This window comes from Nematostella vectensis, chromosome 1 (assembly GCF_932526225.1).
Source record: "Nematostella vectensis chromosome 1, jaNemVect1.1, whole genome shotgun sequence".
Lineage (NCBI taxonomy): Eukaryota > Metazoa > Cnidaria > Anthozoa > Actiniaria > Edwardsiidae > Nematostella > Nematostella vectensis.
Window position 1 is genome coordinate 918,436 of NC_064034.1, and position 24,773 is coordinate 943,208.

The 24,773-nt window shown below is 39.9% G+C and overlaps 1 protein-coding gene across 4 annotated transcripts in view; it reads right to left on the bottom strand.

Moving 5' to 3' along the window:
* LOC116620378 (E3 ubiquitin-protein ligase HUWE1) overlaps window positions 1-24,738 on the bottom strand; it is a 50,290-nt gene extending 25,552 nt beyond the window's left edge. For 3 of the 4 annotated variants that reach the window (XM_032386193.2, XM_032386194.2, XM_032386191.2), the window contains exons 1-36: window positions 24,304-24,738; window positions 24,062-24,160; window positions 21,870-22,004; window positions 21,519-21,611; window positions 21,232-21,305; window positions 20,261-20,339; window positions 20,127-20,189; window positions 19,812-19,886; window positions 19,621-19,674; window positions 15,360-15,428; window positions 15,184-15,283; window positions 14,983-15,083; window positions 14,799-14,860; window positions 13,485-13,573; window positions 13,122-13,202; window positions 12,963-13,045; window positions 12,417-12,515; window positions 11,685-12,030; window positions 11,124-11,204; window positions 10,777-10,883; window positions 9,959-10,136; window positions 9,728-9,819; window positions 8,839-9,089; window positions 8,651-8,708; window positions 8,343-8,519; window positions 7,834-8,079; window positions 5,125-5,302; window positions 4,645-4,981; window positions 4,423-4,545; window positions 3,901-4,132; window positions 3,297-3,599; window positions 2,940-3,071; window positions 2,221-2,346; window positions 1,783-2,019; window positions 1,237-1,383; window positions 882-1,012 (exon numbers count right to left, since the gene is read on the bottom strand). In XM_032386193.2, the coding sequence (XP_032242084.2) occupies window positions 882-1,012; window positions 1,237-1,383; window positions 1,783-2,019; window positions 2,221-2,346; window positions 2,940-3,071; window positions 3,297-3,599; window positions 3,901-4,132; window positions 4,423-4,545; window positions 4,645-4,981; window positions 5,125-5,302; window positions 7,834-8,079; window positions 8,343-8,519; window positions 8,651-8,708; window positions 8,839-9,089; window positions 9,728-9,819; window positions 9,959-10,136; window positions 10,777-10,883; window positions 11,124-11,204; window positions 11,685-12,030; window positions 12,417-12,515; window positions 12,963-13,045; window positions 13,122-13,202; window positions 13,485-13,573; window positions 14,799-14,860; window positions 14,983-15,083; window positions 15,184-15,283; window positions 15,360-15,428; window positions 19,621-19,674; window positions 19,812-19,886; window positions 20,127-20,189; window positions 20,261-20,339; window positions 21,232-21,305; window positions 21,519-21,611; window positions 21,870-22,004; window positions 24,062-24,160; window positions 24,304-24,348 (4,883 nt within the window). In that variant the 5' untranslated portion in view covers window positions 24,349-24,738. The remainder of the gene's footprint in view (window positions 1-881; window positions 1,013-1,236; window positions 1,384-1,782; window positions 2,020-2,220; window positions 2,347-2,939; window positions 3,072-3,296; window positions 3,600-3,900; window positions 4,133-4,422; window positions 4,546-4,644; window positions 4,982-5,124; window positions 5,303-7,833; window positions 8,080-8,342; window positions 8,520-8,650; window positions 8,709-8,838; window positions 9,090-9,727; window positions 9,820-9,958; window positions 10,137-10,776; window positions 10,884-11,123; window positions 11,205-11,684; window positions 12,031-12,416; window positions 12,516-12,962; window positions 13,046-13,121; window positions 13,203-13,484; window positions 13,574-14,798; window positions 14,861-14,982; window positions 15,084-15,183; window positions 15,284-15,359; window positions 15,429-19,620; window positions 19,675-19,811; window positions 19,887-20,126; window positions 20,190-20,260; window positions 20,340-21,231; window positions 21,306-21,518; window positions 21,612-21,869; window positions 22,005-24,061; window positions 24,161-24,303) is intronic. The other variant, XM_048731908.1, reaches the window with a different exon arrangement.
* Between the last annotated feature and the right edge of the window lie 35 nt (window positions 24,739-24,773).

Consider the following 24,773-nt stretch of genomic DNA (forward strand, 5'->3'; position numbering starts at 1 on the left):
TTGACTTACTTGGGAGTGGTAGGTTCACCATTTTCCTTAATTCCATCCCTAATGCAGTATAACATAGGCAGGGATAGGGGTTGACTTACTTGGGAGTGGTAGGTTCACCATTTTCCTTAATTCCATCCCTAATGCAGTATAACATATGCAGGGATAGGGGTTGACTTACTTCGGAGTGGTAGGTTCACCATTTTCCTTAATTCCATCCCTAATGCAGTATAACATAGGCAGGGATAGGGTATACTTACTTGGGAGTGGTAGGTTCACCATTTTCCTTAATTCCATCCCTAATAAAGTATAACATAGGCAGGGATAGGGTTTACTTACCTGGGAGTGGTAGGTTCACCATTTTCCTTAATTCCATCCCTAATAAAGTATAACATAGGCAGGGATAGGGTTTACTTACTTGGGAGTGGTAGGTTCACCATTTTCCTTAATTCCAGCCTAATGCAGTATAACATAGGCAGAGATAGGGGCTGACTTACTTGGGAGTGGTAGGTTCACCATTTTCCTTAATTCCATCCCTAATGCAGTATAACATATGCAGGGATAGGGGTTGACTTACTTCGGAGTGGTAGGTTCACCATTTTCCTTAATTCCATCCCTAATGCAGTATAACATAGGCAGGGATAGGGTATACTTACTTGGGAGTGGTAGGTTCACCATTTTCCTTAATTCCATCCCTAATAAAGTATAACATAGGCAGGGATAGGGTTTACTTACCTGGGAGTGGTAGGTTCACCATTTTCCTTAATTCCATCCCTAATAAAGTATAACATAGGCAGGGATAGGGTTTACTTACTTGGGAGTGGTAGGTTCACCATTTTCCTTAATTCCAGCCTAATGCAGTATAACATAGGCAGAGATAGGGGCTGACTTACTTGGGAGTGGTAGGTTCTGCAGGTATGAGAACTTGGTGCATAAGTGTCCCTTGGCACATGTCCAACAGTTCCAGTAGTGCTGACAGGATGCCAAATTCCTCTACAATAACTGCACAAGACAGCTTCATTTCCTGCCACCACCAAGTAATATCAACATTAGATAGATAACAGGAAGCGAGCAGCTATTGAAGGAAACAACAATATGCTCTGGTGCCAAGGCATGAGGTGCAAGAAATCTGCTATCAAGAACAAACACCATAATTTCATAACAGCGTTTTTACATCTGGTGTGTGAACTTTTCTTACATATATATTGTTCTGAAGGTTCCCAGGCAATGAATCATCAAGTTACATACCTCAAACATGAGGCAAAGGAGATGTAGGAGAGACGATAGTCGACCCGCTTCCTGCATATTGCACATCTGCGACATCATTTCATCAAACTTGTTCCTGCTGTTTTCCAGGCTGCATGTGCTAATCACTGCTTTCACATCAATTTCAATCTGGAACAGTAACTCTTAAGTAAAAATTCTATGACAGAACATATGGCAGAAGACAGACAGGTTCATAGTAAAGGTTTAGTAATTGGTGATACACCCAGTTCAACTATAGCAGTACAAACATGGACAAGGAACTGTTCATTATAGCAGTACAAACGTGTACAATGAACAGTTCATTATAGCAGTACAAACATGGACAATGAATAGTTCATTATAGCAGTACAAACATGGAAAATGAATAGTTCATTATAGCAGTACAAACCTGGACAAGGAACAGTTCATTATAGCCGTACAAACATGGACAAGGAACAGTTCATTACAGCAGTACAAACCTTGACAAGGAACAGTTCATTATAGTAGTACAAACATGGACAATAAATAGTTCATTATAGCAGTACAAACCTGGACAAGGATAAACTTGAGCACCATGTCTCTCCACTGAGCACCATTCCTCTTGGACACAGTGGCAATCAGCTTGCAGATCTGGTACACTGTGTCAGGGATCTCTTCTAACAGGTTCCGACACCCAGCAAAAATATTAATGGTAAAGTGGTCAATGAGATCTTTGGCCAGTGGCTCCTCATCTTCAGTGAGCTCTTTAGGTTCTTTGAGTGGCTCTTTCTGGGGAGGTGGGGGTGGCTGAGCACACAGGAAAGAAAAGGGATGCATGAAAACAAACAATCAAGGCAAAAACAGTAATGCAGTAACAATAATTGAGCCATTGGTACCGGTTTATAATAGCCATTCCCAGGAGACTTAAATGTCTTGAAGAGAGCTGGATGGAATTCAGTTGGATTATTTTGAGAGTTAATAAAAGCCAAATGGATAATATGAAATCACCTGGTCTACAATCATTGGTGATATGTCTTGTCCAAGAGATAAGGCAATAGCTCTCATCATCTGGTCTTCTTCTGACATCTCGAAGTCATCACCAAAGTCTGGTTCAGGAGCCTGAACAGGTACCTCCTGTGGACAAAATCACACAGTCAGCCCTCTTACAAGACACCCTACCCCAGGGGTTCCTCACACAGTCAGCCCTCTACAAGACACCCTACCATACTACAGGGTTCTCCTACCCAAGGGGTTCCTTACACAGTCAGCCCTCTACGATACACCCTACCCCAGGGATTCTTCACACAGTCAGCCCTCTTACAAAACACACTACCACATGTGTACTCACACCCTCTACAAGACACCCTACCGCAGGGTACCTCATACCCCAAGGTACCTCACAGTCAGCCCTTTAAAAGACACCCTACCACCAGGTACCTCTCACACCCTCTACAAGACACCCTAATGTACCTCAGGGTACCTCCTATTCCAAGGTACCTCACAGTCAGCCCTTTACAAGACACTCTACCACAAGGTACCTCTCACTCCCTCTACAAGACACCCTAATGTACCTCAGGATACCTCCTACCCCAAGGTACAGTACCCCTCTCAAACATGTGGACATATGTTCGCGAAATTGAGAGGAGATAAAGTGCTTTGAGATATTTGGGTACGTAATTCCCCCACTTATGTACGCAATTGATGTAGGGAGGGTCAAGCAATCTTACCACAGGTGGGGGGTGTGCTGGAGCAGCTGATGGGTGTGGATGGGCGAGAATGTACTCTGTGGCTTGTTCCAGACTGTTGGTGTTCAGTATAGCATCCCGAGCATGCTCACGGGTGAACCCCATGTCCATCAGCTATTAAACACACAAAAGAAACATATATGCACTTCCTTACCACTATACCATAGACTTTTTGTCATTTTGGGGTCTGATCATCCAATACTGATGATCACAAACTGAATACATTTTTCTTTTTGAAGTCACTTTTAACATGTAAGTGTGTATACGGTGGAGCACTACTTGAAAGGCCATTTCTATTAAGTGGAAAATGCTAAATTAAAACACTGGCCAGCACAGTACCTGCTGCAGGTGCTGCTCATTGATCTCAGGTTGAGGCGGGGCAGAAGGGGCGGGTACTGGTGCTGCAGGAGTTGCTGCTGCTGGCATTGCTGCTGCTGCTGCTACTGCTGGTATTGCAGCCGCTGGTGTAGCAATGGGAAGAGCGTTACTTGTGGACTCCTTGGTTGTCCCAAGCTTCTCATTGATCATGCTCTCCCCTTGAAAGATGTTACACAGGATTGATAGCATTGTTTCTGCCATGTGCGAGCCATGCACTTTCATTGGCTTTTGGCCCCAAAGATAACCCACACACATGAATGCTCTCTGTAACAAGAAAATATAAAAACAGTGAGATATTCTGTATGTTTAACATGTACTGTACTTCTAAGATAGACAATCATCTTGTTGCAAAAGAAGTGGTGGGAGAACCAAAAATGCCCAGTAAACAAGAAATTGGTCTGGCAAATAGCATGGAAATTGAGCTAGTTTAATATGACATATCATAGTCCATGTTTGATTAGATCCAATATTTTACGGTGTTATAAATTGTGCATTTATGGTGCATTACAACTTGTTATTTCTGTAATTCAATGCACAACCTTATTCTTACATAATATCTATTTACCTTCTGGACTCGTATCAGAAACTGCACAGGCTTGAACTGTACAAACCCATCACTGTTAGACACTGCAGGCAGACTATGTGGTGACTCCAGTAAAGCCTTGGGGTTGGCTAGCTTGTCAATCAGGACAAGCCAAGCATCTAGGGTCTCCTCTGTACCCTCAGGCATGTCAGGGTGGTTGACAGCCCCCTGGAGTGGCACCTTGCCTCCCTGTGTCAGCACCCATGTGAACTGCCTAGGAAATGAGCACAAGTATGATGTCAAAGATAACAGAAAACAGGAACTGTGGGGGCAAAACAAATTTTCACTAACATTTTATGGCTTGACAGAATATCTGTAATAACTAAATCTTACTGTATGGATTTATTGCTATTAGCTCTAAATATCTACAGTGATATCCCTGCTACCTGAAGGATTATCCTTATCAAACCAATAGAATAAACAAACATTGTAAGACTTTTTTTTACAAGACCATATCCTGAATTATAAGAATACCTATCAATAAAAATTGAGAACATTACTTACTCAAATAGACTGTCTAATGCTCCTGACATCATGAACTGCTGTAACATGAGGTGGTATGGGAACTTCTTATCATCAAACAGCAGCTTGGATGCAAATTTGATAGTTGAAACATAGAAGTGCAGCCTATGAAACACAGTGATACATTAACACTGTTGTGCATCAGGTTTTCTTATACTCTAGCAAAATGACACCTTTGACCTCAGCCATTCCTGAGAACTGTACCTTAGTTCTGGGGAGGATTTATCTGCTGCAGCTCCTTGCCAGGACAAAGCACTGTGCAGCACCTTGCACAGTTCTGCTGTCACATGCCTGGCATTTGCAGATGGCATACCAGGTGTCACCATACTGTGAGGGGTGCGCCTTTGTCTATGGGCCGTCCCAACACTCAGGCGAAGCAGCAGGCTGAAGAACTCTGACAGACACTTGTTGACATTGGTTATAAGCTGCAGGAGCTGCTTGATGATACGTTGCTGGGAGGGCTGCAGAGGAGGTTCTTCCGCCTTCTTGCTTGCTCCAGGGACTTGCTTGCTGTCAGACACCACACTGACAAGGCCTTTTACTGTGGTACATGAAAAAGTAAATTGAAGACTTATTGCAGCTATGTACAAAGGTTACTTACACAAACACTCACAACAGATAAACAGGGCATGTATATACTCACTGCATGTACATGTTTCATCTTAGAGTTTCTTTTCTATTTACCTGAAGATTCGGGTGCAGCATCGTTGGAGTTGTTAGCAAAGTCATTTTCCTCCTTCACCAGTGTCTCAAGGACAGTCATCTCCCACTGAAGAGACATGTGCAACTCTCCCAGCTGCTTGAGAATTGACACACCCATCTGAGAGCCCCAGTGGTTAACACACATGGTGCGCAGGTCCATCTGGAACATTTGAACACAAACAATTGAAGCAATCTATGGAATAATTTATCAGAAATAGATTTTTAGCACTGAATTAAAGGCCAGGATATTAAAGTGGAGCCTGGATTTTATGCTTTGACTTACAGTACATTGTATAATGGAGGTACAACACTGTTAGAGTATTGTGCATATACAAGAAAATCTACCATGTGGTAAAGTAATACAACTAAAGTATACAAATACCATGTACTAACTTAGGGGAGGAGCTTAATCAAGCAATTAAGTATACAAATATAATGTACTAACTCAGGGAAGGAGCTTAATCAAGCAAAGTATACAAATATCCTGTACTCACTCAGGGAAGGAGCTCAATCAAGCAATTAAAGTATACAAATACATGTATCATGTACTAACTCGGGAAAGGAGCTTAATCAAGCAATTAAAGTATACAAATATCATGTACTAAATCAGGGAAGGAGCTTAATCAAGCAATTAAAGTATTCAGATGTACTAACTCAGGGAAGGAGCTTAATCAAGCAAAGTATACAAATATCCTGTACTCACTCAGGGAAGAAGCTCAATCAAGCAATTAAAGTATACAAATACATGTATCATGTACTAACTCAGGGAAGGAGCTTAATCAAGCAATTAAAGTATACAAATATCATGTACTAACTCAGGGAAGGAGCTTAATCAAGCAATTAAAGTATTCAAATATCATGTACTAACTCGGGGAAGGAGCTTAATCAAGCAATTACAGTATACAAATATCATGTATTAACTCAGGGAAGGAGCTTAATCAAGCAATGATATGGAAGCAATGATATGGAAGCAGAATTAGCGCTCCGTGGGATCAAAGTAAAAAAAGCCCCTGGCCCGGACGGTCTCCCGAACATAATCTTAAAGGAGTTTGCTCATGAGCTTGGTCCCGTTGTTAGTGACATTTACAACGCGTCATTGGTTGAGGGATCGCTCCCTTCCCTGCTGAAAAGTGCAATTGTAAAACCCCTTCCCAAGCAGAAACCCGCTAAGTCTGTAGAAAAAGACATTAGACCAGTTTCTTTAACAAGTCAAGTCGCTAAAATAATGGAAAGTTTCACCTTGTCCCGGATTACGCCCTCATTAACTAGTAAACTTGACCCCAAACAGTTCGCCCTTGCAGGTAGATCAACTTCTCAAGCGTTAGTCTATTTATTACATCTCGCATTAGAAGCGCTGGATAATGGCAACTGTTCGCTAAGATTCTTTTTTGCAGACTTCAAAAAGGGCTTTGATATTATTGATCATCGTATCTTGCTAAGTAAGCTTTCTAGCTATGGGTTACACCCCTCCTTAGTCAGGTGGGTTGCCGCTTTTCTTCAAGGCAGGTCACAGAGTGTCCAAATTGCTAACTCGTCATCAGCTTGTAAATACCCAAATGGTGGAATTCCTCAGGGAACCAAATTGAGCCCCATTTTATTTGCAGTTATGGTAGATGATCTAGTGCGCGCCTGGGGTCCTAGGGTGAAATACGTTGATGACTTATCTATTCTAGAAATAATTCCTCGCAACGCTCCATCTGTCATGAGACATATGGTAAATAATGTCAACAATTTCGCACAAAATAATAACATGCTGTTAAATCCTAGTAAGTGCAAGGAGATGCGGGTTGATTTTTTACAGTACAATAGTTCTCAGTGCCAACCAATAGCGGTCGGCGGTTCCGTTATTGAGTCAGTCACCAGTTTCAAGCTACTCGGTGTGTATATCTCTTCGGACCTTAGTTGGTCATCGCACTGTGACTATGTGATCAAAAAGTCAAACCGTCGTCTCTATGCACTCAGAAAACTAAAATCATGTGGTGTCTCAGAAAGGGATTTAGTGTCTGTGTACTGTTCTCTTATAAGGTCCATCTTAGAGTATGCCTGCGTTGTCTTTTCCAACCTTCCGCAATACCTATGTGCTGCCTTAGAAAGAATTCAAAAAAGATCTCTAGGAATAATTTTCGGTAGTGGCCTTAGCTACGAGGACGCCCTCGAACGCGCATGCTTGTCTTCTTTAGAGGCGCGGCGTCACAATGTGTGCAGAAAATTCATAAGCAATATCAAACAGGGGAGCGTCTTATACCCCCTAGTGTCAAGCAGACTTATATCCTCCAACTCGCCATACTCCCTAAGATCTAAGCGCTCACATAGTGTGGTTCCGGGTCGCACGGACCGTTTTTCCAAATTCGTCTCAGCGCAATATGCTGGGGATTTAATGTTATTATGAATTATGTATGGTGTAATGTATTTTGTAGTTAGCTGACCCTACCGGTAATTCAGTTGTAAAAGAACTGCAAACGGTTGAAATAAACGAGCATTATTATTATAATTAAAGTATTTAAATATCATGTACTAACTCAGGGAAGGAGCTTAATCAAGCAATTACAGTATACAAATATCATGTACTAACTCAGGGAAGGAGCTTAATCAAGCAATTACAGTATACAAATATCATATATTAACTCAGGGTAGGAGCTTAATCAAGCAATTACAGTATAAAAATATAATGTACAGTTTCACTGTTCTCACCTGCCCTGCACGGCTTACATAAAGAAACATAGAAACATAAGCATGTACAGCAGTGACAGCATGGAGCAAAGGCGTCTGCTGCGGTGAGTGCATGGCCTGAGCTGGCTTGGCAGCAGACACCACCTCATGACAAATGGACAGGTCTGTGTTCTCTGTTGGACAGTAGACACTCGACTGTAGCTTGTTGAGGCTGTTCTTCAAGAAAAGCTGGCCCTGTTTCAGTACTTGAGGCTCATGTGCCAGCATCTAAGGACAGTAAATACAGAATGTGATTGAGACTGACCAACCAACTGGCAAAATTGTGCCTGCAAAGCCCAGGGTCTATAAGCTACTACATAATGAGCCTGACCCAACGATGCGCACAGCAGACAAGTTTGATTTAGCATTGTTATTACGACCAGCAAAACAACAGAAATGCTAGCTGGAGATACCATCAATGCAACCATCCATTAATTGATAGTAGTGATAGATAAATCTTCCCAAAGAAACCATTTCTGTAACATGCATACCAGAAGTGACTTGCAGACACTTGAGACTGCCTGGCATGAGGGAGTAGATGGGAAGTCAAGTGGAAGATTGGGAAGACCAAAAATGCTGAGTAGTGGGAGGAGGCCTTTGTGTCGAACAAACTCCTGGCAGTGATCATCAGTTGAATTGTTGCTCAGAATTGCATCCACAAACTTCACCTACAAACAAAATTATTTTTTACAAGACTTAGAAATAGCAGTACCGTGGTAAGTAGAACTCTTCCCAATCCAATTGCAATACTTTTTAATGTAATTCTATTTTTTAAAGGAATAAATACTGTAGATCTTACCACATTGAGTATGTAATCAGCAAGGGGGATAAATTCTCTCTTCTCTTCTCCAGCATTCCTAACAACAAAATAACAAGTTAACCGGTCAATCGGCTTTGTGTACCTCTCTTTCACCATTATGTAAAGCACATCTCAAATTTACATTACATTCAATGAATACCAAGTTTCACCAGTTTGATCCCACTTACTTTATGACATCTCTGTCCTTGCCACTCTCTGCATCTGCAGATGCTTTAGAGCTAGTTGCGCTGGTGAAGCTGAACCTGTCATCATCATCATACTCATCATCGGTCATAGGGTCTTCACTGGGCTGAGACAGCAGGTTTGCCGCCTGGACTTGGGCGCTCTGTACCTCCAATGCCCCTTCCTGTTCATCATCTGTTATCTTATAGCCAATGTTCTTAGGGTCATAACCCATGTTGCAGAGCTGCTCCATAATCTAACAATAAAAACATTGGTATAACTGTTTGAAACAAAGCAATCGACCAAAAAAGACAAATGTCTGAATTACTCTGGGTCTATCTGTACAACACAAGACAATAGTTGTATTGTCCTCCTCAAAGCCCGGCAGGAGGTTGGTTAGCTATGTATGCACTACACAGAATACACCTGAAGCCGGCGGCGGAAGAGGAGGGGCAGGGGGGCTGCCCCCCCCCCCCCCCACTTTTTTGACGCATGTTTCTTTATATATGAACGTTTTTTACCAACGGGTTTCAAGCTGTGCATATTCAACCGACAATAAATTTGTTGAACAGTTTGAAATGCTGTGCATGAAAATTTAGGCTATCCCGGGGTTCTTATAAATAGAGCTTAAGAAACCATCAACCCACCCCTCCCCCATGAAACCACCACCACATGTACTACACAAATTCCACCGTCCAAGACTGAAGTTGTTTCTGCAAAGCCCAGGGTCTATAAGCTTCTACACAATGAGCCTAACCCAACCATGCGCACAGCAGAGGAGTTTGATGTAGCATTGTTATTACGACCAGCAAAACAACAAAAATGCTAGCTGGAGATACCATCAATGCAATGAGAATGGTCAGACCCCTATCAAAGAAACAAACCAAAGCATACCTTCACAATTGCCTTCATTGTGTCAGTCATTAAAGTCGGCTGATGCCTCATGAGCTCATCCATTGCTATGCCCAAGTTAGAGGCAGTCTCTCCTGTGAGCATATAAATTAAAGTCTTTTAAATGTAGCAAGATTTACTGGCAGCTAGCACTAACAGCTGACGGCCTTGAAGTTGACTGTAAAAAAATAATCAACTTCTAAAAGATTGAAAACCCCAAAATCATGTCCGTACCTAATTCCTCTGTGGCTTTTTTCCTCCTCATAGCAGGGAGGTACTCTGGTGACAGCATCACCTTGAACAGCTTGTCAAATGGCTTGCAGGCCATAAATGCCTGCAAACCCCTTGTGTTGAGACAGAGGGCGCTGAGCACACTCGGAAGTGAGGACAGCACCTCTCGCATGGCTGGGATCTAGAATGGTGGGGTAGTCAGTAGAGTTGAATTTATTATGTGGTCATTATCTAAAGTATCATGATTGCCAGCTGGGTGATTGGTATAAATGAACACGGTTTAGCCTATTGTGAGGATGGACATCCCATCTAACATAAGGCCATCCCAGACTTAAATTGTGCCTACAAAGCCCAGGGTCTATAAGCTACTACACAATAAGCCTGACCCAACGATGCGCACAGCAGGCAAATTTGATATAGCATTGTTATTACGACCAGCAAAACAACAAAATGTGAGCTGGAGATACCATCAATGCAAATAAGAACCAACAACAGCCAGACTCTATTTAACCCATTGTGCAAGCTAGGTATAAAGCATTCATGATAAGGATTTGGCTGATCCTGTACTAGAAATGGAAGAAACTCAGCCCAATGAACAAGAGAAAATAGGCTCTCATTTATACTGAAACCGATATTAGCTGCTTTTTTCCATCACTTCACAATATTTTCTGTTTGCTGTTGCATTTATCATTGTATTTTCGCCAGACATTTCCTGTATTTGGAAATGACTGCTTCAACTGTTGTAGGCTTGATTAACACATGACAGGAGTTTCTAAACCAGCCTTTATGAGGTTGCCATCTGACATGGAAGCACCACTTACATCTTTCACGACCAAGGATTTCATGACTACTCCTGTCAAACCATTATCTTGCAGAGATGATAGCAGTGACGGCTCATGAAAGACATATACGGTCACTACATCAGTGGCTGTAACAACAATGTTAACATATAAGGACTAGAAACAATCTTTAAACATAAGGACTAAAACATCCAGACAAATTATGTTAAGGAACAATTGGTCCTTCCATGTACATAAATTGTAATGTGTTGATGTATAACTACTGAACCATGCACTTTATGTTCCAGACTCTAGCTAGACTACTAACAGCACCTTAAGAACATGCAGATATGTATCATATAGACAATTAAACACATATATAGGCTCACCTCCTAGAAAGAGTACAGGGCCATAGTATTCAACATTGCTGATAATGTACTTCAAGGAGGTTGGAAGGGATCCATCCATGACTTCAATGAAAAATAAAAAGGTTATATTAGTGGTAGAGATTCAGTGGTAGAATAGGTTCTACAGAGATGAAACAATGTGCCTGCAAAGCCCAGCAAAAAAAACCCTGACCCAACGATGCACACAGCAGACAGGTGTTTTATAGCATTGTTATTACTACCAGCAAAACCACAGTGGATATGCTGGAGATACCATTAATGCATAATACAGTAGAACCCCACTAACTAGACCTCAGCTAACTCGAATTCCCCGCTAACTTGAACTAACTTCGATTCCCTTGAACCTAATTTTGAGTCATTTTTACTCTGCTAACTCAAATTCCTGCTAACTTGAACTGATTTTTGCTACCCTTCAGAGTTCGAGTTAGCTGGTTCTGCTGTAGATCCTTGACATGCATACACATGCTGGAGGTGTATAAACTCTGTGATAAATATACATATCCTGTTAAAAACATGTCATTAAAATGTATGGTTATCACTCACCATTTCTGATGCTCTCTGAGAAGGCAGGATCAGGAATAACCTTCTTGAGGAAGCTAAGAAGGGCCTTGATAAGAGCTGCTCTCTGCGGCAGGCACCGCTGCTGGCTAACCTCCTGTGCTGGGGTGCTAGTTCCAGGAACAAGTGTACTGTCATCCACCTCCATCTTGGCGTCATGGTCTGCACTGCTTGGTCCTGCCTGTTCTGTCTCCATGGGAACACTTCTTGCGGGGTCGTGAGGGGAAGACGCTTCATCAGTAGTCTCCATGTGAGAGGTGTTATCAGCAGTGGAAGGAAGGTCAGGGGGTAGGATGCCACTGTGGTACGGTTTGCAGACTTTAACCTCATGCTGCAGAATTAAACAATAATACTGTAATCAATTTTATAATAATAATTGATAAAACTGTACTTGGTGTGACATTTTTATGAACACTCAGCATTTGCATTCACAAGTTCACTCACAGAGCCTCCAATTTTTACTGCTTATAACTTTGGTTGCTAATGATTGGTCAACATGTATAAATAAATATTGACCTATATTGATTATTTTTACATATTTTTCCCTTTCCTCTACTGTACTCTAACCCCTGACTGATTTACCTTGCCCTGCAAAACACATGATCATTATACAGTAAAGTTAAAGACAAATGTTTTAACATACAGTTAAGAATACATGTACATTTCAAAACTAATTTAAACTGTAATAAATTTGAAAAATCATTTCTTGTATTTTACCTCTAATCTGTTGATGACTGCTGTAAGCCCATTTTGGTAGCCAGATACATTAGCTGTGTTTCCAATCCAGTCCATAATTCGCACTGCACGTGTCACAAACTGAAATCAAATGCAATCACATGTTAATTGCAAATTGCAATATGTACAAAAATATGGTTCAGAAATATAAATCCAAATGCAGAAGGTATTAGCTGCATTGTGTAATACTGGAATATGTGGAAGCACGGGTGGCCTTGTGTGTTAGCACTTCGGCCTCTCACCGCTGTGGCCCAGGTTCGAATCGGATCCTGGCTAAAACTGGGGATTTTTCCGGGTTCCTACAATACACTACACTAACCTGAACCGAAGGGACATAAAAGAACCACTGGGGACGCAATAAACCCTTTGGCAGTGACCACCCCCAGTGACAGTGCTTACTAACCCAGGGCCATATGTTAGAAAACTGTATATTCCGTTAAATATGTTACCCTCGATAAACAAAGATTACAACTGAAATACTGTATAGTCTGCAGTGGTCACTTAATAACAAATTGTAGCTTATCTTACCGTTAAATGCTCTTCGGTTCCAGGAAATTCTATCACTCTCAGTAAAGACTCGATCAGGCCACTTGATACAAGAGCATCACTGCCTACAGTATTTTAAATATATGTTGTCAAACACTAAACAATTTCATTGACCCAATTAGCATAAACTTCTCAACTTACCTATCTCAAAACATGCTAAGTGGTAAACAAATGAAAATAGGGCGGTTGAAAAGGACATTGGAAATGGCTTCTTAGCAGGATCTGAAATTTAACAAATTTTGATATAAAATAAGCCCTAAAGAATTGAATTGGAATAGGATTAAGACAGAATTCCAACAAAATACCAAGCGATTCCCCTCCCCTATTTTTGGCAAAATCTTGTAACAGGAAAGTTTAAGGCCTTCAGCTTGTTACATGTTGTACTTGTTGTTGTTGATACATAGAAAAACTTGAAAATTAATACCTTTTTTCCTCTTTTTTTTTAGATTGTTAGATTCTTCATTTATAAGGACAGAGTGTATCTTGGCCTGCTCTGAACATTACCTGTTAATGTTTGTATACATGTCCGCATCAGACTAGGGAGGAAACCATGGTAAGATGCAATTCCAGCACACTCCACAATAGTGTTCAGTCTGAAGGAGAGAGAAGGAAGAGCAGTTTTAACAAAGTCAGCTCTCTAATCAATCAACTACTGTATTTACCGGCATATAATGCACACCCACGTATACAGGCCTTTGACAAAAGATTGTCGTCAACCGGCTTTGCGACTACGCTACAAGCCCACATGTTAGCATGGGTAAAAAAACACTGAAGTGCCTAGCTGCATATATTAGCCACTGCTACCACATCAAAGTCTGAAGTTTTGTAGTGGTTAATATATGCAGCTAGGGGCTTTATAGGTTTTTACCCATGCTTACATGTGGGCTTGTCATATAGTCGCAAAGCCGGTGGACGACAACCTTTTGTCAAACGACTGTAATCCGCACCCGAATTTTCAAGGCCTTTTTAAAAAAAATAATAATAATTTGGAAACCCACATAATACATAACCCAATAGAAATAACAAAGAAATGAGAAACAGCCAAAAACGAAACAAAAGAATCAAGATGAGATAAATGTTCTGATTCACAATTAATTTTATTTATACATAAGTACGGTAAATGCCTTTCTATATCTGACCTTGAAGGTGATAATCATTTCAAACCTCTTAGGCAAAGCAGTTTATCTTAGCACAACTGTAAAGCTGATATTCTCATCGCTGAACATTTGTATTTTCACATGGCACATTGAAATGTGAAGTTGTGTTCGTTCACGGCAATTGCCGCCATTTTGGACGAGGTCCAGAGAGACTGGGTCGAATAAATTCCAACAAGCAGCCAACAAGAAAATCTTGAAGGAAGCATAAATAATTGCTGTTTTTCTGGAAATTAAAGTTATTCTTTATTAGGAATACCTTTTACTATTTATTTTTAAGCGATTTAATGACTGTTTCTACAATGGGATAGCCACATTTTCTTATTGATTTCTGCTTTTATCATACTGGGAACAATGGGTTCCACGAATAATGCGCACCCCTTTTTTGAGGTCATTTTGGGAGTAAAAAAGTGTGCATTATACGCAGGTAAATAAAGTAATCAAACAACTTTATAATCAGAAAGGTATACAACTAATTTGAAAAACGCTCCCAGTGCAAATGGTGAATGGCAAATGGGGAATGGCAGTTCAGTTTCTGAATATGAAAAAATTTAGAAGAAAAAAATTGAGACCCATTGTCCCTTTTGGTCATACAAGTGTCATTTTCCACTTGCCATCTGACAGCGTTTTTTGAATTAGGCATAAGTACTGTTGTGCTGTATACCGAGGATTGTACTGGAGGTGAATGACTGATGTCAAAAGCCTAATGCCTGCAGTCTTGATTTCCTGTGGGAAAAACACCAACTTGTAAACCAACAAATAAGGAATGATAGAAGAATATAAAACAGGATACTTCATGCTTCAAAATAGTAAGAAATTTTTTGAACTTTCACAAACTGTAGGCTTACCAGCAGTGATGAATCCTCTATTTTCAGCAAGTCCACCACTTCCTCTACAAAACCTTGGTACATTAGGGATTTCTGGATATCTTGGCTGACATTTGAATATACTGCAAAATGTATACAAAGAAAAGGATCACTGAATGAGTAAAGGGGTGATTTGGCCAAAATCTGTAAAATACAAACAAGAAAAATACAGTACGTACTGACCAAGCACTGAAATAGCCCAGAGGCGAGCCTGAACGCAGCGTAATCTCTCTGTGTAGTTAGGAAAATGCTTTGCTAGTCGCACTCTTGCAAACAATCCAACCTGGAAAATAAAAAGAAACGCTAAAGCAATACAATCTAAGACACTCTTAATAATAAACATAAATCTGGGGATGTACCTGTTTTTCTGTGGGTACTTTGTAGTAAGCTAGTAACTGTTCCATTACTTCTCCTGCATTCTCTGAAAACTGAAAACAAACAATATAACAGTTCTTTTTGGGTATACAGTGCTTGTCTTTTTCTGATTCATTCCAAACAATGGATAGGGCATCAATGGTAACCAGCTCTCTATTCTAGTGATGACTTTATCCATACCTGGCAAAGGATAGGGCATCAATGGTAACTAGCTCTCTATTCTGGTGATGAATTTATCCATACCTGACAAAGGATAGGGCATCAATGGTAACTAGCTCTCTATTCTAGTGATGACTTTATCAATACCTGACAAAGGATAGGGCATCAATGGTAACTAGCTCTCTATTCTGGTGATGACTTTATCCATACCTGACAAAGGATAGGGCATCAATGGTAACTAGCTCTCTATTCTAGTAATGACTTTATTCATACCTGACAATGAATAGAGCATCAATGGTAACTAGCTCTCTATTCTAGTGATGACTTTATCTATACCTGACAATGGATAGAGCATCAATTGTAACTAGCTCTCTATTCTGGTGATGACTTTATCCATACCTGACAAAGGATAGGGCATCAATGGTAACTAGCTCAATATTCTAGTGATGACTTTATCCATACCAGACAAAGGATAGGGCATCAATGGTAACTAGCTCTCTATTCTGGTGATGACTTTATCCATACCTTACAAAGGATAGGGCATTAATTGTAACTAGCTCTCTATTCTAGTGATGACTTTATCTATACCTGACAATGGATAGGGCATCAATGGTAACTAGCTCTCTATTCTAGCGATGACTTTATCCATACCTGACAAAGGATAGGGCATCAATGGTAACTAGCTCTCTATTCTAGTGATGACTTTATCCATACCTGACAAAGGATAGGGCATCAATTGTAACTAGCTCTCTATTCTAGTGATGACTTTATCCATACCTGACAATGGATAGGGCATCAATGGTAACTAGCTCTCTATTCTAGTGATGACTTTATCCATACCTGACAAAGGATAGGGCATCAATGGTAACTAGCTCTCTATTCTAGTGATGACTTTATTCATACCTGACAAAGGATAGGGCATCAATGGTAACTAGCTCTCTATTCTAGTGATGACTTTATCCATACCTGACAATGGATAGAGCATCAATGGTAACTAGCTCTCTATTCTGGTGATGCCTTTATCCATACCTGACAATGGATAGGGCATCAATGGTAACTAGCTCTCTATTCTAGTGATGACTTTATCTATACCTGACAAAGGATAGGGCATCAATGGTAACTAGCTCTCTATTCTAGTGATGACTTTATCCATACCTGACAAAGGATAGGGCATCAATGGTAACTAGCTCTCTATTCTAGTGATGACTTTATCCATACCTGACAATGGATAGAGCATCAATGGTAACTAGCTCTCTATTCTGGTGATGCCTTTATCCATACCTGACAAAGGATAGTGCATCAATGGTAACTAGCTCTCTATTCTGGTGATGACTTTATCCATACCTGACAAAGGATAGGGCATCAATGGTAACTAGCTCTTTATTCTGGTGATGACTTTATCCATACCTGACAAAGGATAGGGCATCAATGGTAACTAGCTCTCTATTCTGGTGATGACTTTATCCATACCTGACAAAGGATAGGGCATCAATGGTAACTAGCTCTCTATTCTAGTGATGACTTTATCCATACCTGACAATGGATAGAGCATCAATGGTAACTAGCTCTCTATTCTGGTGATGCCTTTATCCATACCTGACAAAGGATAGAGCATCAATGGTAACTAGCTCTCTATTCTGGTGATGACTTTATCCATACCTGACAAAGGATAGGGCATCAATGGTAACCAGCTCTCTATTCTAGTGATGACTTTATCCATACCTGACAATGGATAGAGCATCAATGGTAACTAGCTCTCTATTCTGGTGAAGCCTTTATCCATACCTGACAAAGGATAGGGCATCAATGGTAACTGGCTCTCTATTTCTAGTGATGACTTTATCCATACCTGACAATGGATAGAGCATCAATGGTAACTACAGTACCGCTCTTGAACATGTGGACATATGTTCGAGAAATTGTTCGCGAAATTCGCGAACAACGTTCGCGAACAGCTGATGTTCGCGAACACAGTGTTCGCGAACAGACCGGGACAAACCGATTGACAAACGGGAACTCGTACCGTGTAACCGAAGACTTACAGTACTGATACTCACTTAAAATACATACAGGAGTTCTGCAAGCGATTCAAATAAATTGTTCGTGTAAAAGTCAGCTGAGAGCTATGGTTATCGTTAAAATCAGAAACAACAAATTCAGTTATAGTCTGATATGCCTTTAGTTCAATTATTTGTAGACGATCAAGACAAGACACTTTCAAGTTTGAGAAATAAAGACGATAAAGATGGCGGATGAAAGCCAAAGCATGCGAAGGATTCGATCGTGGATTTACGAGGGCAGACACAGGCAAAAAAGTTAGTTAGTTTATTCTGAAAAGATTGCATCGAAAAGGGAAGGAATGTCGATCGCTTGATATTCTTCGAAGATTGTCGAATGTGACAACTGCTAGCGAATACTTTTGAACAGCGGGAAGCCAATTATTTAACAAATACTTGTATTACACACGGGATAATTAATTTGGGGAAGGAATGCTGATCGCTTGATATTCTTCAATGATTTTCGAATGTGTGAAAACTGCTAGCGAAGAATTTTGAAATTCTATTTGACAAATACTTGTAATAAACACGGGAGAAGGAATACCGATTGCTTGATATCCTTCGAAGATTTTCGAATGTGTGAAAACTGCTAGCGAAGAATTTTGAAATTCTATTTGACAAATACTTGTAATAAACACGGGAGAAGGAATGCCGATCGCTTGATATCCTTCTAAGATTTCCGAATGTGTGAAAACTGCTAGCGAAGAATTTTGAAATTCTATTTGACAAATACTTATAATAAACACGGGAGAAGGAATGCCGATCGCTTGATATCCTTCGAAGATTCTCGAATGTGTGAAAACTGCTAGCGAAGAATTTTGAAATTCTATAATTGACAAATACTTGTAATAAACACGGGAGAAGGAATGCCGATTGCTTGATATCCTTCGAAGATTTTCGAATGTGTGAAAACTGCTAGCGAAGAATTTTGAACATCGGAAAGCCATCTCTTTAACAAAGACTTGTATTAGACACGGGAGAATAAGATCGCTTGATATTCTACAAAACCCGAAAAGAAGACATTTATAGTAGAGCATGTTGTCGCTGACTCATGTATTCGAACACAAACGAAAATCATTCGAAAATCTTCGAAGAATATCAAGCGATCGGCATTCCTTCCTCAAACTAATTCTCCCGTGTCTAATACAAGTTTTTGTCAAATAAATGGCTTCCCGCTTTTCAAAGTATCCGCTAGCAGTTAACACACATTCGACAATCTTCGAAGAATATCAAGAGATCGGCATTCCCTCCTCAAACTAATTCTCATGTGTTTATTACATGTCTTTGTCAAATAAATGGCGTCCCGCTGTTATTAAGTCTTCGCTAGCAGTTTTCACACATTTCGAAAATCTTCGAAGAAAATCAAGCGATCGGCATTCCCTCCTCAAACTAATTCTTCCGTGTTTAGTACAAGTCTTTGCTTTGTCAAATAAATGGCTTCCCACTTTTCAAAGTATTCGCTAGCAGTTAACACACATTCGACAATCTTCGAAGAATATCAAGCGATGGGCATTCCCTCCTCAAACTAATTCTCTGTCTAATACAAGTCTTTGTCAAATAAATGGCTTCTCGCTGTTCCAGCTGTTATTAAGCCCTGGATCACACGTTACCGTTCGTCAAACCGTTTATTTTGCATCTGTTCGCGAACAGCGTGTTCGCGAACAGTCTATATGTTCGCGAATTTCGCGAACGTTGTTCGCGAAAGTTTCGCGAACAGTGTCCCTATGTTCGTGAGCGGTACTGTAGCTCTCTATTCTGGTGATGACTTTATCCATACCTGACAAAGGATAGGGCATCAATGGTAACTAGCTCTCTATTCTAGTAATGACTTTATCCATACCTGACAAAGGATAGGGCATCAATGGTAACTAGCTCTTTATTCAGGTGATGACTTTATCCATACCTGACAAAGGATAGGGCATCAATGGTAACTAGCTCTCTATTCTAGTGATGACTTTATCCATACCTGACAAAGGATAGGGCATCAATGGTAACTAGCTCTCTATTCTGGTGATGACTTTATCCATACCTGGAAAAGCTTTTCTACACTGATGCTGCACACTTGGCTTTCTGTGTCTGAGGCCTGGAAAATTAACAGAATTTCAACACAAATCATATAACAATCAACATTGCTATAATTATATCAATAAAATGTTTTGTAAATGTAGATGTAAGTAGCTGATTACACAAAATCCTGAGAGATAATGAACTCACACATACCTGGTCAGATGGCTGGGTGTCTTCTCCTGGAGTATAAAACTCAAAATGAACATCTCCAGCGCTTGCAGGAAATTCCTAGGTACACATAACCATGTTTTCAATTAGGAGATAATCACACAAAACACTTATGTATACATTAAACTACATTTGAGGCTTGAAATTGCACCTGAAGGAGTTTAATGTACGGTTTTTTTTATATGTGGACTGTGCTACAAAGTTATGCCAGCCAGACAATAGCCTTTCTCTTTTTAAGGCACTAAAGAATTATTGGAAAATACAAATGAAATTCTTAAAATAGTGAGCTCACTCCATTACCTGTAGAGGCTTGTTCCTGCAGCATTCAGCCAAAGAAAAGCCACCATTTACACCTCCCCAGCTCTAAAGACAAACATGCAAGACTCAGCATAGAAAGACCAGCATAAATATACTACAGCAGTGACATATCTTACCTCCCCAATATGTAATAGTCTCTGTTGAAGGGGTTTTCTTTTCTCTGCAGGAAGTCTAGGTATGAAGCTGCATCGTTTACTGAAAATACAACAAAAACATTAATAATAAACTTTAAAAAAAACTTAAAAACTTAATAATAATAATAATCTTATAATAATAATTTATTCCAACAATTGCAGCTAAGAGCTGAATTACTATATGGAGCCACCAAACTTGACAATACAGAATTTATTAAAACGTGATGTCCTGGCTGTTGCGGTGTCTTGTTGCACATTTCCAGACCTAAGGGAGTACCTGTAGTCAATAGTGGGGGTGAGAAACTTATAATAATATAAGGGCTTGTTTTTGCTATCTCTTTCAATTAATTTTTTAGTTATCTCTAAATGACGTAGTTTGAGTGTAGAGAGGCCAGAGCAATTAAGTGACTCTAAGTGTTTAAAATTTGAACCTGCAATGGCAATATTCTAATAGGGACACTTCTAAAAAAGGACTGCACTGAGAGTGATTGCTACATGTAAAGGAGTAATGGAACTTTTGTTGCTCTTATTTTTTCTAGCACAGCTCAATAGCAGCAACCTCACACCTGTTTTGCACGTTAACTTGCAAAACAGAAGAGTGCTAAGGTATGTTTTCAACCGAGTTATCAAAGTTACATAACTACATAGTCAAACAATACATTTTGGACCATTGCCAGCGTCCTTGCTACTTGTGTAAAGGGGCATTATGGTCTTGACAGACAGCTCATTTTCTATCACAGATTCAGGAAATAATTAAAATTACTGTTTTTAAGGGGAAGAAAACCCTTAGAGCAAGTCAAGAAGCTTCAAACTCTACTCACATCAATCTGAGTTTTTTTTAACCTTGAATCCACTGGTGATAGGCACTACGAATCATATTTTACCCACTTTGCTACCACAAGGCCCTGACTAACGCTTTTAACAGAAATGTACACTAGATGTACAGTACACACCTAAAGACATACAGGAGTCCAAGGACAGACAACACTACCTCCATATCACTAGCAACCAGCAAGCAAATAAGATGCTGTAAACAATAACAAAATGATCAGTGTTTTTCAAGACAGGTAAAGACTATACCAGTATATACCGAAAAGAAAATAAGTTAAGAAAAAAAACCCTGGTTTCATAGGAAAAAAGAAGAACATTTAACAATGACATTACAAAAATGAGCAAATTCACAGTGATGGTAAATTATTTTTTTACACCTGTTTAACAAACTGCTGCTGCTAAAACACACCTCAGCAGAATTATAAGTTGGTCTTGAATATGCATGCTCTATTAGAAGAGCTGTAAAACGCAGCACTTGATTTACGAGCTCTCGCTTGTCTGCCTGCAGAAATAAAATTTATGATGTGAGCTATATGTATTCCACAATTTCACATTCAATAAATGAACCCGTAAAACCGTAAACACCTAAATACATCTTCTGATGAATCAGACACAATAACTCAGACACAGCAACTGAGACATGTTTCTAGTTAACTGTTTAAATATCTTGAAAGTGATTGGTCGAACAAACATTCCATTTATATATTTCCTGTGTTCAAGTTTCACTTGTTGCGCTGTAAGAAGTGTGCATAATCCTTACCGCTAGTTCTGGTCCTTCTAGCTCATCCAACTTGTCATAGGTTAGGATCCATGCACTGCCATTAACAGGTTTGGCAACACTAGTGAGAATGTCATCAAATCTGTCCAGTACATCAGCCCAGTGGCCCAGATCACACTAAAACACAGTAATTGAATGTTAGAAATACAGAAGTGAATTCTTATATGGAATACATAACAGGGGTTTCATTAAGTTTCAGAGTGGGCGGTGGAAATTGATAAGTAGGGGGTGGAAGATATTAGTTCAAATATACATTAATCTACTTCTTAAAAAAGTAGCCGGCACTCGGAAAATAGTAGCTGGCGATTCCGACGGTCGCCAGGGCTAAATGAAACCCCTGCCTAAGATACGCAGAAACGCAGTTAATACAATGTCTTGCCAATCACTTTTTTCAGCAGAATCAAGTGAAAAAAATTATACAATTGCAACCACCCAAAGGAATCATCACAATTTGAATCATCACGAAGGAATGTAAACACTGAGACAATTGGGTCTTCAACCACCCGAAGGAATCATCATGATTTGAGTTGTGTGGCAACAAGATGTAAACACTGAGACAATTGGGTCTTTAGACTGTTTATAATCATCATTTGCTCTACATTTTCAACTTCACATTATTATGAGATTATGAAAATAGTTTTCTTTCAGCTAACACATAAATACACAACTTGTATATAATAGGATCTTAACCCATTGACTCCTGGCTTTTTTTGAGCTGAATTTAAAAAAACAGACTGAAAACAGATACCTCCCCCCTATTCTGAGTTTTATACAGCCCGTCAAAGTCAAACACAGCTGCACCTAGTCAGCGGTATCCAAGCTTTCCAACAGTGCTTTGCGGTCCCCACTTTTAATCCCTCGTCGTTGTGCTGATGCCAGCACAAGTTGGTGGTTGCTTGTATTTTTCATCAAAAATAAAGCTATGAGCATATTAGGAGAGTGTCTCAGGACATCATGAAGTCTACTGAGGCACAATTGAGTGCTTTGCTTATGAATATTTGCAAGTAAAGGTGAATTCATGATGATTTTTTCTTGTTTGGCTTTGCCTGTATGAGAAAATAATTTTCTAATGAATCACCACAGCTCTCCTAAATGCTGTCTTTTCTGAAACCAAATTGATTCCAAAATTGTTTACACTGCTATTCTGGCTCTGTATGACCTGGAATTGATTTGTTTGGCTTCGGGGTGAAAAGACTTATAAAAAAACATCTGACTTTGGGGAGAGGCCCTCCCCTCGTGAATTTTCCACTGGATCTCCCAGAATGCTTTGCAATACGTAAAGACATCTTCGTGGTTGTACAAGCCTTTAAGGAGTGGACATTGTGTTTTGAGGCCATGGAAATGTACCTGGAGGATCAGAATAAAGGTATCTATTTGTGTCTTGAGCTGTGTTTGCTGATCTCTCTCCCTTGTGTGGTATTTTGAGCGTTTTATTGAGAGGGGTGATTCTGCTTTTCTCTCCTTGTTCGATTTGAGATTTGCCAAAGAACCTGTGCTATTATTTGGCTTAAGAGTAGATGCCAACACCTTGTTTGGATGCATATCTGCAAGACCATTTATCCCTTAGACTGACGCCTGAGTATCTTCATCTTGTTGTGTTTATTTTGCATTTATGAATTTTTTGGGTTGTGGGTACTTCCCAAAGCCGGTACAGGCCGGTTGAGGGGTCAATGTGTTTAAGGGTAACTACAGTATAAAGTACTCACTCATCCCACTCACTATTAAGGCCCATACAGAGTATCCCAGTAAGGGTTTACCTGCAATTTTATAACAGTACTACTAGAATTTTAATTAATGCTTTTTAAATATCTTGTAATGAATGGGTATTTAAATTTTAATTTACATTTTCACTTCCCAGTTCTTTGTTTACTTTGCTGAATCACATTTAAGCTCGATACTTTTGACTCAGTATGATATCTATATAAACAATAACATTTTAATTCTGGGAGCATTTAAGTACAAAGCCCTGTGTTTATTCAACTTATTGAATAGCTACTAAAATATAAATATCATAAGTGAGTAATTCACTTAGAATTAATAAAGAAAGTGGTAACAGTGATGAAATGAACTCAATCTAGATGGATTTGAGAATGCCCAACTTTTGAGATCTCAACTTCTAATTGAGGCGATAAGTAGGGTATAAAAACTTATACAATATGCAAGAGGTTTCCTACCTTTCCGTAGTACCAAGTGTGGACCGATTTCAACACATGTACCATTTCCCCCTCGCTGGCTTCCGTCAATCTTTGAATCAAGTGCTGGCATTCCGGAGCCTAAACAATAATCATTCCTACTTATCATTCCACTGATACATGAAAAAAAGTCCCCTAGTGTTTTAAACAGTTCATTTTAGATCATGTCATTATCCGGAAAAGTTGTAAAGTTTCAAATGCAGAGAAATAGGTTTGTTACGTACCGGCTGAGAATGGCTCTTCCGTATCTTGCTTCGTTCAATCTTCATTTTGCTGAGCCAGTTCTTGCTTTAAATTACGTCATTTTATTATTTCTACAAAACATGTTTCTTGATATATGTGAGACTGAGGGCAACGAAAGCTGCCCTTCTCACGAGTACACCACACAAGCAATGAGGTGCCCTTTCCAAAGCCTTTTACATGGACAACTAGCGGAGAAACCTTCAAATAAATCACAAATGTCACCAAAATTCAACGGAATTGGATTACGCACAATGCTGATAAAGTGTTGCCCAGACTTCAGTGCTTTTTTCAGGAGGATGGGGAAACAATTTACAGTGAAAAACTAGGAAGCACATTCGGCTAGTTGTAATGATTCATTCAATATGGCGGCCTGGTCTCACTGCAGTGGCATGCGCCAACCCGAAAACGAGGCTCCCGCCAATACCCAGGCCACCCCGCGCGCCCTTTGGTG